This window comes from Paramisgurnus dabryanus, chromosome 21 (genome assembly GCF_030506205.2).
Source record: "Paramisgurnus dabryanus chromosome 21, PD_genome_1.1, whole genome shotgun sequence".
NCBI classification, from domain to species: domain Eukaryota; kingdom Metazoa; phylum Chordata; class Actinopteri; order Cypriniformes; family Cobitidae; genus Paramisgurnus; species Paramisgurnus dabryanus.
Window position 1 is genome coordinate 16,410,264 of NC_133357.1, and position 17,506 is coordinate 16,427,769.

General features: G+C 38.0%; 1 protein-coding gene across 7 annotated transcripts in view; it reads right to left on the reverse strand.

Annotated features, from left to right (window-relative positions):
• The window catches only part of arhgef10lb (Rho guanine nucleotide exchange factor (GEF) 10-like b), a 72,100-nt gene that overhangs the window by 25,489 nt on the left and 29,105 nt on the right, over nucleotides 1-17,506 (reverse strand). For all 7 annotated transcript variants that reach the window (XM_065285912.2, XM_065285910.2, XM_065285911.2 and 4 more), the window contains 13 exons: nucleotides 17,179-17,287; nucleotides 16,761-16,864; nucleotides 15,249-15,326; nucleotides 14,944-15,123; nucleotides 13,955-14,071; nucleotides 13,346-13,438; nucleotides 11,883-12,053; nucleotides 6,536-6,681; nucleotides 5,847-6,019; nucleotides 3,148-3,263; nucleotides 2,561-2,688; nucleotides 287-387; nucleotides 27-148 (listed from right to left, as the gene is read on the reverse strand). In XM_065285912.2, coding sequence (XP_065141984.1) covers nucleotides 27-148; nucleotides 287-387; nucleotides 2,561-2,688; nucleotides 3,148-3,263; nucleotides 5,847-6,019; nucleotides 6,536-6,681; nucleotides 11,883-12,053; nucleotides 13,346-13,438; nucleotides 13,955-14,071; nucleotides 14,944-15,123; nucleotides 15,249-15,326; nucleotides 16,761-16,864; nucleotides 17,179-17,287 — 1,638 coding nt within the window. The remainder of the gene's footprint in view (nucleotides 1-26; nucleotides 149-286; nucleotides 388-2,560; nucleotides 2,689-3,147; nucleotides 3,264-5,846; nucleotides 6,020-6,535; nucleotides 6,682-11,882; nucleotides 12,054-13,345; nucleotides 13,439-13,954; nucleotides 14,072-14,943; nucleotides 15,124-15,248; nucleotides 15,327-16,760; nucleotides 16,865-17,178; nucleotides 17,288-17,506) is intronic.

The window sequence follows — 17,506 nt, forward strand, 5'->3', positions numbered from 1 at the left end:
AACAAGAGCTCGACGCTCAGGCTCACCTTCAGATCCTGTGCTTTTGGTGTAAAAACAGGCACCTGGCAGGCCAGTAATGGGCACCAGAAAGGAGGTTTCGTCTTTTCATCATCCTCTACACACACCCAGCCAGGCAAGTTCTCCTCTTCTGCATAAACAGTAATAGGCTTAGCAGTCTTTCAGAAACTCAAAAAGCTACACATATACACACGAAAATTAACCTTTGACTAATACATAAAAGATCTATGTCAACATCTACGTAACTCATGTCTGAGGTCACACTTACTCAAGGCAATTTTGGCCAGATGCAAGCGATTGACCCATGAGATTTTGCTTATTGGGCTGGGTGTGCTGAAGACCACTGTGAAACTAACCGGACGTCCAGACCTGTCAAAGTAAACACAATTTGAATGCATTTGAATTCAAAGTGACACAAAGTCTCTTAAAGGCGCAGTGCACAATTTCTGAAAAACACTTAGGAAAAGGGAGTCGGGCCGACTACCAAAACACACTTGTAGCCAATCAGCAGTAAGGGGCGTTTCTTCTAACCGACATCCTTGCCTAGGTTGCGTATGTGTGGGGCAGGTCTATCAAAAGAAGGTCCAGATTCTATTGGGGTAGGGGCGTGATTGTTTAGGTGATTTCAAATATCAACACTGGCTTTCAAACATTGTGCACTCCGCCTTTAAGGAAGCGCTGCATCACGTGTAGGACAACTCGCAGGTATCGCACACCGGACGCAGACACATGTTAACCAGTGAAGATTTGGGACAAATGTGATGTTATTTAATGTGAAACTATGTGAGTGGCACGGCAGGGTTTTGAGCATTGAGAGTCACAGTGGACAGTCGCTGTCGATGTGTGTACATAATGTGTTAAATTTTTAGACACATGGCACGACGCAGCGCTTTTTGCCCAGCATGAGACCTCCTTTAGTTCCATGCATGACTTCAGTTAGTATGTACACATTTTTATGTGCTAGGAGTCAAAGTTATTATGATTTAAATAAAACAATTTTTTTATTTCATACAAAATACCAAAAATGACCAAAAACCAAGACCAAAAATGTGTTTTAAAGGGTAGTTCACCCAAAAATGTCTGTCATCGTTTTCTCATCCTCATGTTGTTCCACCAGTATGAATTTCTTTTTTCTGAATAACACAAAAGAAGATATTTTGATAAATGATGGTAAGCGCACAGCTGACTGTAACAATTGACTGCCATAGTAGGAAAACAAATATAATGGAATTTAATGGGTAGGGAGGCACGAGGCAAAAACTAATGTGGGGTTGTAACATGGACTGTTTACATTGTTGCACAAGGTTGAGCTTTTTGTTTTTCCGGTATTTTTATCACGCTGCCCAAAAGACGATCTCCCGCAAATTTATGGAAATGTATAATGTTCTTCCAGAGAGTTATTGATAAACAAGTGTTTTTGTGGCATGTAAGTACATTTTTTTTACTGTATGTAAGTTTTTTTTGGTTTCTAAGTTGGTGGATACCAAATCCAATGCTATGTCATCGTGCTATGCTAATGCTAGCATAATTCTTGCCGTTGTTTTAAATAGGCTACACACGAATGATTGCTTGCTGCCAACAAAATAAATGTGCCTGTCTTATCAAAAATCATGTGTCAAATGTATTTTTGTTCATATCTTTAATATTGATTGAATAAGGTCACATCAAAGATTGAAATCATAATGAAATGAATGGCTAAAATCAGACTTTGATGCTCATGATCTCAGAATTGGATTTTGAAACTGTAGTATGGTTATTACAGACTGGGTCACATATAAAAAAATGTTTTGTCATAATTGTGCTGCTTTTTTCACATATTTAGACATCTGCATCCATATATAATTGAACTATTGTTAGAAAAGGGCTGGATGAATGAATACAGTATGGATACCTGGCTATTATAGACAGATATATAAACAATATCCACTTCAAGTATATAAACAAAATAGTATTGAAATATTTGCCTGCAAACTTAATTTTTAGCAAGTGTTACAACTAACCCCCTGCCTGTTACAATTAACCCCACCTATGGGGTAAGTTGTAACGTTTGCACTTCTGTCACGTTTGGTGTAATTGTCCAAGAATGGTAAGTACTAGAAAAAAACTTCAAATGTTCATTTGTAGCAGAGATGTGTGTGTTGCTTGTGTAAAAATATAATTAATCAAACTCAAATATTTTTTGAATGATTGAGCCAAAACCAAGGCGTTAGGTTGTCCCCCGCTCTCCCCTACCATCAACTGTGTGCTTACCATCATTTATCAAAATATCTGCTTTTGTGTTTATCAGAAAAAAGAAATTCATACCGGCTTAGAACAACATGAGGATCAGAAAATGGTATAATTTTACTTCTTGGGTGAACTATCCCTTTAAAAAAACAAATAGGGTCATTTGTGAAGCTGTATTGTTGACAAAGACAATTCAGTCTAGACCATCATTTACTATGGTGTAGGTATAGGGGGTGATGGGGGATGGACATCTAAATTGAATTTAATACACTGCTATTTTCTATACCCATGCCCACTGGCATAGACTGGCACTTACTTGTCAGGCTTGCCAGGAACCATAAGTCGTAGACGACACTTGTTGGCACACTGGATTGCATCTTCTTTGATGCGGATGAGCCTCTGAAGAGCCATGCACCAGTCCTGCCCCACCGTAGTGTTGAGATTCTGTACACGCACACAGTCACATTCACAAGGAGAGAGCTGTCAGATTGACTAAATGCCAGTTACAGAACTGGAAGAGGTTAAAGGGTGAGAGCGCATCACAATTGGATGAAATTGTGTGTTGGGGACACAGAGGTTAAGCAGATGTGCTGCTTGAAGTATTATTTTGAAGAGATGACTAAAATGTGGCAATATAAGCAAAATGAGTCATTTTTGTGGCAACACTAACAATATTGCTTTATAATGTTAGCTACAGGTCCTTGAATTCTTGCCTGGCTGCCAAACCTCTCCGCACAGTTGTGAATACTAGCAATAAACTTTATTGAATAATTTTCTCATTTTTATCAACAAACAATAAAGGTACGATTATGCTTAACAAATCACATTAGCACATTTCTACTGTTGCACGCTACATACGTCATACCGTCCGGCCCTAATGCTGTGGATCATTAAGGATTTTACCTGGTAAGATCCCTGCAGGGTGCCGACTAATAACGTGACTTCCTCCACCACGGCCAGATCATGCTGTAGCTCCTGCAGTTCCTGAAACAGCCGGGGTGGTCCCAGAAACAGCTTTCCTAAACCAACAGAATTTCCATTGTAATTACTACTCACATTTACATTAAAGCATTCGGATCTGAATTGGCGGGCCTTCAGAAAACTCCTGCAGAGGAACGGCTCATTCAGCTAACATTGTAATTCTGTGCAGTATTTGCATCATGCCGAATGCCCAAACTCAACGAAAAAAGTAAAAAAGTAGTAAAACACAAAAGTCATCCAAGGACTTCATTCTGGAATGAGATCCTCATGTGCCCTCTGACAGTGAGCATATATTTCCCCTGCTAGAGAATATGAGCCGGGATTTGCATTAAGCCCTACAGAACCAAGAGGTCTTTTGAACAAGATGAATGTAGACGTGTGCATATTAGATCTGGGACCAGTGGTTTGGTAAAGGTAAATCTGGCTTAACAGTGAGAAAATGTAATTTATGTTGTTTACCAGGGTCAAAGGTGGAAATCTATATGTAGGATTTACAAGCGGGTTAGTTTTAATACTGTATGAGCAACAAGGTGGGACATATATACAGTACTGTGCAAAAGTCTTAGGCCACCAGCACCATCCATATTTATTTTTCTATCTATTTTATTAAGATACAAACAAAAAAAATAAAGGAAATATGTAAAAAAGCAGAATGTAGTAAAAAGACTAATTTCTTTAAAATTTGAAATTAGGATTTAATTTTATTTAGCTTTAAGAGATCCTGCAGTTTCCTGCTATTGATCAAGTGGAAGAGGAGTTTACCCTTAAAACTTGACACATCAGTTTACATTTTTATACCGTTTTTAATACTAAAATACACATTTCCTGTATTTTCTGGATGTATTCTATTAAAGAGACTAAGAAACAATTATATAAGATCACTATAACATTGCAAAAACAACTTTTGCACAGTACTGTATATGTTTCCCGTAAGCCACAGTAGCTGGGAACCAGAATGATACATGCTATTTCAAAAGCTGATAAACTTTAAACCGTAACTTATTGCCAACAGACAGTGGCTGCGTCCAAAATTGCCTACTGTGACAGTGAATACTGAATTAGATGAAGTACCCACTAATCGACCATTTAAAACAGTATGTACTGTATAAAGTATGAATATTGATAGTACTACATCTGCCATATTGATACAAATGTGACATACGTCATCATAACAAGTTGGTCATTAACTAGAATGACGATAAACTAGCACAATTTAACCACAAGGGACAGCTGTTTAATAGAAGTATTTGCATTTGAATGAAGCCACGTTACTGCTATTGAACATATTTAAATAAACAACGCCTCTGCTTCTTCACTGGATAACTTCTCTCCCGGGGGCTCACGGTATAGTAAAGGGTCCATCAAATGAACACTTCGGGATCTTGCCGAAAGTAGCTTTCAGTTTTTGTGTACTGCAGTGTTTCTCAAAGGTTTTCTGCCATTCCCCACTTTGGAGGTAGGGAAGGGTTCCGAGCCCCACCTGTCCCCAATTGCCCTGACAAAATGGTATCAAGTAGGCTTTAATTTTAACTGCTGAAATTTGTTTAATCCCATCATATTTTAAAACATAACAGCATTAAACACTTTCAATAGAGAAACGCGAAAAAAACAAACAAATGTGCAAATGTGAAAAAAACTTTGTTTAAAAGTAAATAATAATAATGCAACTGTGTTTGCATTTTGTCTCTGACAAAAGTCATCATACTTTCTTTTCATACTGTCTGTCTTGCTTTTCTCTGCTAGTACAGAATCTCCAGTTTTCATTCCTTGTCACAAACGTATCCATTGTTAACTTTTATACCCGCTACCGCCTATAACGCCTCTCCACATAAAAATTTTGTTCCAGTTCAATTCTGACTTTAATTCATTCTTGTAGACTATGGTTCCGGGTGACATTTTCTTCACAGTCTGATGTTGCTTTAAGTTTTTGGACATACTATGAATTTGTACATACTACTGACCTCGCCTACTGCTTTTCGCCTACTATATAGTATGGAAGTAAGCTGTTTCGGACATAGCAAGTGAGCGCTTTTGGTTGAAATAGATCTGATTCCTGTAAATACAGTATGATACAATAGTATCCTTAGCCATATTTCCACTACAATATGCTAACAAACATATTTAGAAAAGCTTTTTGGTAAAATGAACCAGTCAGTCAGTGGGCGGGGCTTTGTTTAAATGACATCACATTAACAAGAAAATCAAAACAGCATATATAAAAAGGCTGCTTTGGTTTAACTTTGGAAGGAGTGGGTGGATTTTTTTCATTGTAGGGTTTTTGTGTCCACACACTGCCAACACACATCTATGTCCAAAAGGTCCCATTACGACATTTTGTATCATATGTGCCCTTTAAAACAGTGAAATACATAACTCACAATATATAACCTTGTTTGTTTTTTTTTATATAAAATTATGTTAAGAAAATATAACCTTGATATTGAATGTGTAAGGTCATGTCAAAGATTGAAATCAATGTGAAATCAATGAATGAAATCCAACGTTGATGTTACTAACCTTATAAAAGCCTTTAACCTGGATTTTACATGCAGGGTCACATATATGTGAAACTAAACTTTTTTTTTCTTCACATTTGACTGTATCATTATTTAAATACTAACCATGGTTGTTGTTGGAACTTAAGCGTTTGCTGCCGCTCTGCTGGTAGACGCTGTCTTGGCGCTGGGGCGTCTCCTGGCCCACCTCCACCACTTGAACCTGCAGCAGTGGTGCACTCCACTTAACTGCGTATTTTGGGCCAACAGGGACCAAGCTGCTGATATCTGGAGGACCCCTGAGTATACAGAAAGAAACTGCTTTAAGAACAACGACAAAGTCAAAGTCACCATTAGAGAGTGTCTGAATAGTAGCGACAGAGTCCATGAATCAGACAGGCAATTAGGCCTTTGTGATCAGATGGATTCCCAGGGAGCCTTACACCCCTACTGTGATTTTAGGAAATTGCCTTTTATGTGTTCCTCTGTTGTGCAAGATCCGCATTGGGAACAGTTGGACGAGATTGAGGAGTGCGGGACAACTTTGAAGCTTTGGTAAAATCATCTTGATTTAGTCTTTGAAAACAGCGTGACGCTGTGCCAGGTTTGAGAATGTTACCTTAGCTCATCAAAGAAGTTATCAGTGCCTGTTTCAATGTATCTACATACCAGCAACGAAAGGGGATGTATAAAGGGGATTAGAAGAAAATGGCAACTTTAGTCTGCAGAAGTTAACTCAATTATAAAGTTATGAATGTTTGTATATGAGGCCTATTTTCTATTCAATAAAAGAATGGATGTGCAGGGATACGTACTTCATGTTGATGTTTGCGCAGACGAGCATGTCGTTCAGGAGAAAAACTTTACGTTCTTTAGACTTAAGGACTTGACCCTTCTCGCCATAGACCGTCTCAATCAATGTCTCACACAGAATCAACTGCTTTTGATCTGAGCTCAGCTGCTGTTAAAATATAAAATAAAAAGAGTTGAATAAATTCACATTGTGACATAACACTTGCATCACCTGTCTGTGCATCTATCTGTATTCATAATTTGAAGAGACTTTGAGGTAAGTGTCTTTAATCATCAACCTTTAAATTATTTCATCCTCACCAGCTGGTATATCCTTGAATGCATCAATTGCATAGCTGAATAAATCTACAGAGGTTAGAGTGATGTAACCTTTGAGAATTCAAAAAGCAATTTGGCTGCAGAAGCTTATAAACATTTGCAGATTCAGAGCGTTCATCCTCTGTGTAGTGAAGCGAGAGCACTCTAGTGGGAATACAGGGTATAATAAAGATTACATTTGACAAAAAACCTGACTGGCAGCAGTGTGTAATCCAGATATTCGAGCCAGATGTATGGCCTAATTCGAATGCTGTATCAGCAGAGCCATTGAAGATTAACCATTTTGTAAGTACATCAAGTACTATATGTGCGTTGGTAATAAAATGTGAAGCTGTAAACAACCAATTTGTAATTCAAAGACCATCAATTCCTAGCAAATAAATTTTTCTTATGATTAAATATCTTGAGGAGTGTTTTTTTATATAGACGGATGTTTTGAGAAAAACATCATTAGCCATCAATATACAGTGGTGTGAAAAAGTGTTGACACCCTTCCTGATTTTACATTTTTGGCATGTTTGTCACACTTTAATGTTTTATATCATCAAACAGGTCAAAGATAACACAAGTAAACACAACATGCTGTTTTTAAGTGAAGGTTTTTATTATGAAGTAAAAACAAAACCCAAACCCACATGGCCCTGTGTGAAAAAAGTGCGAGCCCCCTAAACCTAGTAACTGGTTGGGCCACTCATGGCAGTAACAACTGCAATTAAGCATACGGCGCTGTGGAGGAATTTTTGGCCTACTCATCTTTGCATAATTGTTGTAATTCAACCACATTGGAGGGTTTTCGGGCATGAACAGTCTTCTTAAGTCAATAGAATTGAGGTCGGGCTTTAACCAGGCCACTCCAAAGTCTTCATTTTGTTTTTCTTTAGCCATTCAGAGGTGGACTTGCGGTTATGTTTTGGATCATTGTCCTGCTGCAGAACCCAAGTTCGCTTCAGCTTGAGGTCACAAACAGATGGCCGGACATTGTCCTTCAGGATTTTTTGGTAGACAGCAGAATTGGTGGTTCCATTTATCACAACAAGTTTTCTAGGTCTTGAAAGTCCAGGTCCAGACCATCACCACCACCATATTTTGATGTTGGTATGTTCTTTTTCTGAAAAAATGCTGTTACTTTTATGCCAGATGTAATTGGACACACACTTTCCAAAAAGTTCAACTTGTGTCTCATCATTCCACAGAGTATTTCTTTAATTTTGCTCAGCTGCGGTTTTTGTCTTGGCACTCTGTCATGCAGGCCATTTTTACTCAGTCTCTTTATGGAGTCATGAACACTGATCTTAACTGAGGCAAGTGAGGCCTGCAGTTCTTTGAATGTTGTTGTGGGGTCTTATGTGACCTCTTGGATAGGTCATATCTGTGCTCTTGGGATAATTTTTGTCGGAAAACAACCACTGTATGTGACCCTGGACCACAAAACCAGTTGTAACGGTCAATTTTCTTAATTTAGATTTATTCATCATCTACTGAAAGATTAAAGGACAAGTTCGGTATTTTACACTTAAAGCCCTGTTTTCAGATTGTTTATGATGAAATAGAACGGTTTTGACTGAAATTTGGACATATGATGCTGGCCCGAGAATTTTCGGTTTCTGTTGTATCAGCCCCCACCTCTGCAATGGCTGTATAGGTGCACTGGAACAATCCTTTTCCTAAAATGCATTCAACTTTCGTTTACAAAGACGTGAAACTCACCGAGTGGTCAGGGGTGTTCACTGACATGCTCACACAAAAATCGCTGCAAAAGATGCTTTCCAACAGGTGTTTTACCATTCGTTGTAAACTTGTGGACCTATTTTTCCAAACGCCTCACATCCGTATAATCTTCTGTTGAGACTGAGCTTGAATAATAAACACTCCAGTCCAGTTGGTGGCGATAATCCACCTTTGCCAATTGCAAGAATACAAACAAAGTTCCCGGCGGCGGAGTAATGCCATACCTCACAGCACATCTAATACAAGTCAAAGGAGTTGGACAAAAACTACGATAAAACCTGTTGGAAAGCATCTTTTGCAGTGATTTTTGTGTGAGCATATCAGTGAACACCCCTGACCACTCGGTGAGTTTCACGTCTTTGTAAACGAAAGTTTAATGCATTTTAGGAAGGATTGTTCCAGTGCACCTATGCAGCCATTGTAGAGGTGGGAGGTGATACAAGAAACACCCCAAAATTCTCGGGCCAGCATCATATGTCCAAATTTCAGTCAAAACCATTCTATTAAATCATAAACAATCTGAAAACAAAACAAAAATACAGAACTTGTCCTTTAAATAAGCTTTTCGTTGATGTATGGTTTGTCCAGATATAACAATATTTGGCAGAGATTTGAAATTTCTGGAATTGGAATTTTTTGATATAATAATAGTAGGAAATGTAAAAAATATCTTCACGGAACATGATCTTTAAATAATATCCTAAAGATTTTTGGCATAACAGAAACATGTAGATTTTGGACCCATACAAAGTCTTGTTGGCTATTGCTCCAAACATACCTGTGCAACTTTTTTGTGTTTTGTAGGCTAAATGCTAACACATTCACAACGCGCTGTACAGTGCACGCATTGAAAAAAGATAGCTATGTATTAATTCGTCTAGGTTGAGGTAGTAACATAGTTTAATATGGCAAAAGGGTAGACTATTCCTTTAAGTCTAGTCCTAGACTAAAACACATGTTTAATCTTCCTCAACTGAAAATAACTTCCACTGACAGATCTTAAAATAAGCCAGTGCAACTGATTTGTCTTAAAGGGCGTTTTGCAGGTAAAATTTTTCAACGAATTTGTGCAATTTGCTTGTTAATAATAAACATTTAAACTGTTATCCATTGTATTTTATGTTGTTGAGTATCACAAAACCCGAAAAAGTATGAAAAAGTACAGCGGTTTGCAATGTTTCTCCTTTCCCCCACAAAGCACTGTATGACGTCACGCTGGGGAGAGAATTTACCAAAGCAGCCTTGAGAGCATTGAGAATGACTATAGAAAGACGAGTAAAGTACAGTTCTGATAGCGCAGATTATTTACATAGATAGATAGATAGATAGATAGATAGATAGATAGATAGATAGATAGATAGATAGATAGATAGATAGATAGATAGATAGATAGATAGATAGATAGATAGATAGATAGATAGATAGACAGATAGATAGATAGACAGACAGATGGATAGGCTAGTATAGAGAGATAGGCAGACAGCCAGATAGCATAACGTTAGCATATCTTCGTGTAGAAAGTAAACAAACAATTAACATACTCGTGCATGCTGGCTTGAGGGGGTCCATGATCCTGCCTGAAGTGGGTGTAACGTTAACTTTTATGCGATCTTCAGCACAAACGGTTTTGGCAGCATGTCTCTAATCCTGGAAGGTGAGTGAGGCACGTCACATCTGTTCGCGGGGACCAGCGACCCAAACGCACTCACTTTCTTACAGCCAGTAGCGGAATGGCAATCGAGAGAGTCGGGACTTTCCCGGTGGGTCGATCTGATAATAGTTATACGTTTCGAGTTAACAACACCGTCTGGCGGCGTGATGTGCGCCGGTTCCCGCAGCCCGCTGGTCAAAGTGCAGCCTCTCTGCTCAACAAAGTATATGAAAGTGCTCAACCTGTTCGGCAGGTCCAAACATGTACAGGATTTATAAAAATACGGTGATCAATGAGCGGTTCCTCCTCAAATGGCATAGTCTGTCGTGATGTAAAAAGCCGCCGAACGCCTGTTTATTACAGTATGCGGTCGGATCCGAGTGTGCTGCAGCTGCTGACTGCTGCTGCGTATAAAATGATCGTGTGATTCGTTATAATCACATAAACAATATAACAAAGCATCCTTTTATTTCACAAAACAATATATTTGAGATATTATTTGATAGACTAGTAAGTGTGGATTAAGGATGTTTAAAAATCTCTAGCCTGGTGGTCAGGACATGAATGGATCAAATCAGCAGATTTGCGAAGTTTTATTTATCTCCACATTATATCATAAATAATAATTAGCATGGTAACTTTGCAGTATAACACATTATATATTTCCTACGATGTATATATGATTTCCAAATTATATACGTAAGTATTAAACAGCAATAAATGTCTCATCTATCTCTATGGCTCTGGCTGAGTCTTTCTCCACTTCTCCCCAATGTGACGTCATCGCAGAATTGCGTTAAAATAACCGTTAATACCAAAAACGTAAAAAAAGTGGTCTTTAAGACCATTTTTGAGACATTTTAAAAATTATACACATATCTTGAGTGATTTATGTACCCATTAATCGACAGTGGTGGTTAACCTGCAACACGCACTTTAAGATACACACCAGTAATGTACTTTTCTACTTAGTGTTCTAAGTAGTTTTGAACGCAAGTTTATTTTAAAAAAGAGCAACTTTTGGCAAAAAAAACAATTTCATATCCAAGAAGGATGTTTGGATATGGCAAGACATAATAGCCACTGAGTTTTATAGGACCAACCTGCTAGGCATCGTCGTCGAAGAAGTACAATTAACTTATAAATGGTAAGTGGTATTTATTAACATCATATTGTCATTAGGCCTTTACTGTGGTTGTCACAGTGCCACCAAGTTGTGTTGCTTTTAAATATCAATACACAGCTACCGGTTTAGTTGCATAGCTTTCAGCTGTGTGCACACTGTACCGATAAAAGTTGTTTACGTTTGAATTTATGTCGCTCATACGTCATCTGGTATAATTAAAACGACTGGCTATGAGCTACGTACAGATGCATTTGATGGACATTCGTAGCGCCCAATAAACAGGTCTGGGTATTCGTAAACCACGCCTCAAATACGAGAAAATGAGCATGTGGTTCCCAAAGCACGTCTCATTCTCTATGAGACTGGTCTGGTGTTAGCCAGGGTAGGTAAATGAAGAAATAGAAATCAAATCACACAGAGAGCTCATATCACATCTTGTGACATATTAATCTGCAAAGCCATTGCATTCTGTTGCGGGTCTGGTGATGCTTTAAAGACTTGCTGAGTGTTTGTGCTGTGCTCTGACCTTGCTGAGGTTGCGGTCGCTGATGCTACGAGCAAGCTGTTGGATCTCAGTGAGCTGCTCTGCCAGACGTTTCTGCTCATTTAGCTTCTCAGCGAGTGACTCCAGCTCTGTGAGGGCCAGCTGCAGAGGCAACCTGTCCTGGTGTCCTACAGGTGTGTTCTTCAGCATGTCCTGAGAAACATACATATATATGTGACGCAGGCTCTGAAAGTCCTTTTTACATTTTTTATGATCTTTAAACGTTAATATGTTTAATATTAAATAATGGGTGTTTCACACGATATGCGGCAACCGCAAGTGTCTAGTTCATTTTCAATAGGAGACATTCGAGAACATGGTAAAATGGGGGTGGTTACAAAGGTGAAGCGAAGTGGGTCCGCACGCCTTGCTCGTGCATCCAAAATCCTGCCTCTTCCGCCGACATGGCTCTTCACGGCAGGCACCATTGAAGATAAACAAATTTGCACTAAATGCAGCACAAAACGCTTCCACTTTACGATTGTACCGTGTGAAACACCCATAAGATGTCAAAGATTAAAGCCGAAATAAAATCAGAGTGAAACTAAACTTTAATGCTTCTAATCTCATAATTAGATGATCAGATTTTAGCCTGGATTTGTGTCACATACAGTATATCTGCATTTATAGTTTCATTATTTTGTTACTGTTTTATGAAAGCATAACTGTGCGTTCACACCGCCACCGGCGAGAGAGTCAAAATGGCTCTGGCTGCCCTGCCAACGACGCTATAGAAAAAGAGTAGTGGATGCTCAGACACTACAATGCATTATCTGGAATCCTCTCAAGTGGAGGTTTCCGCATTCCGATTGTTTTCCGCCGCACATTTCCGAACTGCGTCATAGCTCAGAACCATAAAGTTATTTCAACTCTACTTAACGCTCACACCATACATGATGCGCCGCATGATTGTTGGAGCTCACCACCGTATCTTATTGAAAATGAATGACTTCCAGCCACTTTGACGCTCTCGCCGGTGGCAGTGTGAATGCAGAGTAAGTCATTTGAGTCTCTGCCATATTTTCAACTAAAGTCTTACAACTACCAGGCTACACTAAACCCATAACATCTCAAGTCATTTGAAATCTCTGAAAAACAGCCTGAGGTCTAAGCACCCAACAGACTACATGCAAATGATGTTACTAAACATAATTATGATCTAATAAAAGAAAATCTTGACAGCAGTGAAGAAAAATTAAGGGGTCTTATACAAGGAGTCAGTCACTACGGCTCATATAAGGTTTATATATTTAAATACGTTGCCTGTGTCATACCATACATTCGGTTTTGACTGTAAACGCATCTTATGTGTGGACTTCACTGGCAGATTTACTTTCACTTCCCCACACAGAACAGTCTGAGGAATTTCCACCAAAATTAAACAGTTTCTTGAACTTTTCTTAAGGTAATTTGCTTTGTGTATTTAAATATTTCAAAGCACCAACCTGAAGCAGCAGTATGAACTGAGGAAAGCGCTGGATTGGTTTGACCATCAGTCCATAAAGTGTTATTCTGTCTGTACTGGCAGCCTGTTTCTTCTACAACCCAGAACAACACAAGAACAGTTTAGAAATTACAAAATGTCATCATCCACTTTGCTACTAAATCATTTTGATAAATTTTTGAATGCGTTCAAATGATTCCGTGAAAAAAGCTTGCGCTCTTAAAATGGCTGGGTTATTTTTAACCCATGCTGGGAAAATATTGTACAGAACACATGCTGGGTTTAAAATGACCCAATGTTGGGTTCATGTTATGCAACCACAACCCTGCCATTTTTAGAGCGAGCGTATGATGATGACATTGTACCTTACAAGCCAGTTTTACTCTTGCTTGCAATTTACTTTACACATGCAAAATCTAGCTGATGAAATATTTTAGCACAGAAATAAAGCACAGAACAGAATATTGTTTATTCACTATAAAATGTTCATATGTTTATGGCTTTCCAGAGCTACAAAGCTGACTCATTAACTACATATTACCTAGAACAACTAAAAAATAAAAATATCTGGTCTGGGTAGGACAAAACCAGAATTCAATTCCATGTTTACCTTGAGAAACTCCAGGAATGCTGGCTTGGACATACAAGCTTTCTTGATGAGAGCCATAGCACTGGTAAAGTTGTTGACATAGTCACTGTACACATCCAGCACCATTGACTTGGAAAACTAGAGAAGATTAAAATAAGTCTTAGTTCTTTTGCACAGAGGAAGACATAACAATCCACAGATGTGATATGACATAATGATAAAACATTTATTTGTTCTACATTCTTACATTCAATATATAAAGACTGACTAAATCACTATTGCTTTGATTGAACTACGGCAACTCAAATATGATGTGCTCAGCTGCAGGGCACAGACTGCAGAGGAAATCAGTAGTGTTTAAATAGAACTGCTGACTATAGGATCTCCTGTTTTTCCATTTGCAAAGGATGATCCTTCAACACAGACACAAAATGAAGATCATGTTGGAACACAGACCAACTGACCTGACACTTAAAGGGGATATATCATGAAAATCTGACTTCTTCCATGTTAAAGTGCTATAATTTGGTCCCCAGTGCTTCTTTCAACCTAGAAAATTTGAAAAATATTCACCCACTGACTTAGTTTTGGTAAACCATTCTCTGCAAGCATGTGAAAAAATAGGTCATTGAAATTTGGCTCCCCCTTTGATGTCAGAAGGGGATAATTCCGCCCCTTAATCTGCACTATTAAAAGGAAGCGCCCAAAATGGCCCATTTTTGCTCACACCTACAAAGTGGCAATTTCAACATGCTTTGATAAATTATCTATATGATATTTTGAGCTATAACTTCACATTTGTACTCTGGGGACACCAAAGATTTATTTGACATCTTAAAAAGTCTTTTGAAATGTCCCCTTTAAGTTGACTTAATGTTGTGTATTTTTATGTTAAATACAATAATCTTCCACCCAGCTTAATATGTCATTTATCAGCAGTTATAACTAACCAGCCTGACAATAGCAATATACATATTTTATATGTAGTATTAGAATAACAGTAGACATACAGAAGCTACAAATAGGTCTCCAATTGTCTCTGTATTGTCCCATTCAGCTACACGTGATGCCAGCGCTATCTGAAACATGGAGTGGCATTGCAGGATCTCCTTCAATCTGTAGAAAATGGGCAGGATCTTCTTTAAACTTAAGATCCGGGGGTCCGCCTCCATTAAAGGCTTTTTGTACTCCTAGAAATATAATCGAGGTGGTTAGTATGGGTCATTTTTTATTCAGAATTACGTTATGTAGCCTGACATTCACAAATTAGCCATTTGTTCTAAAAAAAAAAACAAGCCAATATTGTATTACTAACCAGAAGGATTCTCTTAAGTGAGTCTAAGTAGCTTCTTTCACTCTGGATGATAGAGCCGAGAATATGACGCCTAACAACCTGTGAAATATAACAGGAAAAATGCAAATTTGAAATAATAATACTGTTAACTAAACCAAGTGTTTATTATTAAAATATATCACAAATGTGTAGGGCAACACTCGCTTATGGCAATTTGTATGTATTTTACGAGGTGGCTAATCATACACTTATGTGTATGACCACATTCGTAAATTTTTACGAATACTTTACGGTTAGCAGAAAAGTTAGGGGTTTGTTATTTTTATTTATGATAATCGTATGTTTTTTGTACTATTCACGAATATGAAATAGCCAACTCGTAAAATACGTAAGAATTCCTGTGAGATCAGGCTGTGTAGGGTTAGTCTGATGCTGACACGAATTGAGACAGAGATTCTCATTTACATTTATGTTAACTTTTACATTAATTTTAACTTATATTCCAGTGGCGGCCGGTGACTTATTTTTTCGAGAGCGCTCGATGCCAAGTTCGTTACAACATGTATGTAGCCCATCATGTGTGTGGTTCCTTTTTTCAAAATATGTGTTCTGCGCACCGAGAGATCCTGTGTGCATCACGTGTCTTGTCAAAATAAATGCCTGCTGCAGATTCGTCTAAAGGGTTTATGATTAAAGAGACGCTCGCGTTTGCCAGATACTCGCATAATCTCATGCGTAATTAAAGTTTTGTCAAAAGAGTGTCTTGTGTGTATTTTGTGAACGTGAGCATCTCTTTTATCATAAACGGTTTTGATGCGTGTGCAGCAGGCACTTATTTTGACTTAAATGTGATGCACATGGTTCACATGATGCAAGAAACACATATTTTGAAAACACACGTGACACTCCGAACACATATTTTGAATTAGAGCCCCTTGGATTAGCAGTCACGAGCCGCCACTGTTATATATAGAAATAAGAGAACATATAACGTTTTGTTTAATACTCACACAAGCCCAGACAAAAACACGCTTATCCATCAACATGGATATTTTACTAACATGTATGCTTTAAATTGTCATCTACTGTTTTTATTTGTTTACATTTTAATGTTATATTTTTCTGAAATGTAAATAACTTAAAGCTGCATTTTATGTATGAAAGATGTGATTAAATTAAAAAGGTATTTATTTACTTGTTAAATTTTATTTTTATCCTTTAACCATTTGACTATCATTTTTTGTGATTTGCTGTTTTCCACAAAAATTCATCCTATATAATGTAAAGAACATTCTGTGAAAATATAACCTTGATATCTTTAATACTGACTGAGTAAAGTCATATCAAAGATTAAAATCAATGTGAAATCAATAACTGAAATCAAACTTTAATGCTCCAAGTCTCAAAATTTTATACTTTAACCTGGATTTCACAGACAGGGTCACATATCCTTACACCTCACACAAACCCAAATTTACTTTTTGTCAACCACTGAATAGCCTTCACAATGTAGGTCTCAGGACACACACGCACCTGTTGGCTACTGAGCCCTTCTGGCATTGGAGACAGTTGTGGTGGTGGATGCTTCAGTTCAGAAACAGTGACATCCAAATATCCAGAATCATCTTCTGTGTCATCTGCACATTTACATTGAAAATCACAGTTAGATTCTTCAACCCTGTTGGCGTCATAGATCATATTAACATCTTCCATCTTGGCTTACAGCTCCTGTATCCTGTAGTTGTGTCATAAAATATGCTATGATCCTCATACAGTATGTGCCCTCCAAGAGCTACACGGTTCACATGCTATTTGCTATATTTTTACTCAAAAAAACTCAAAATATCGAAAGAGACTTCTAGTTTCTAATATATGCTTTTGCAATGTAATCTACCAGGTGTCAGAAAATACCAGAAATGCACAAGAGGAAATGAGAGTTAAAAAGTCAAACCTGTGGAGTCTTTTTTACTCAGGAAGGACACTTTGCGCATCATGGCTATTTTCGTCTTTTCCAGTCCATCTTTTGTGCCGTTCCTAGCAAATTTCATGAGCTGTTGAACCTAATGGAGAAAAAGAGAGTGACCAATTGAGTGGAAGACGACGAAGAGGACTGTGAGAAACAAAATGAATTGAGACAGGGAAATAAAAACAAATAAAATGCTGTTTGGGGATCAGTCTGCTCAGCACAAGGACAAACCCTCAAGGTCCTTCGCTGTTCAACTGCAACACACTTAGTGAATTGCAGACAGTTTCATTTTCATTGTATAAAAACACACTGT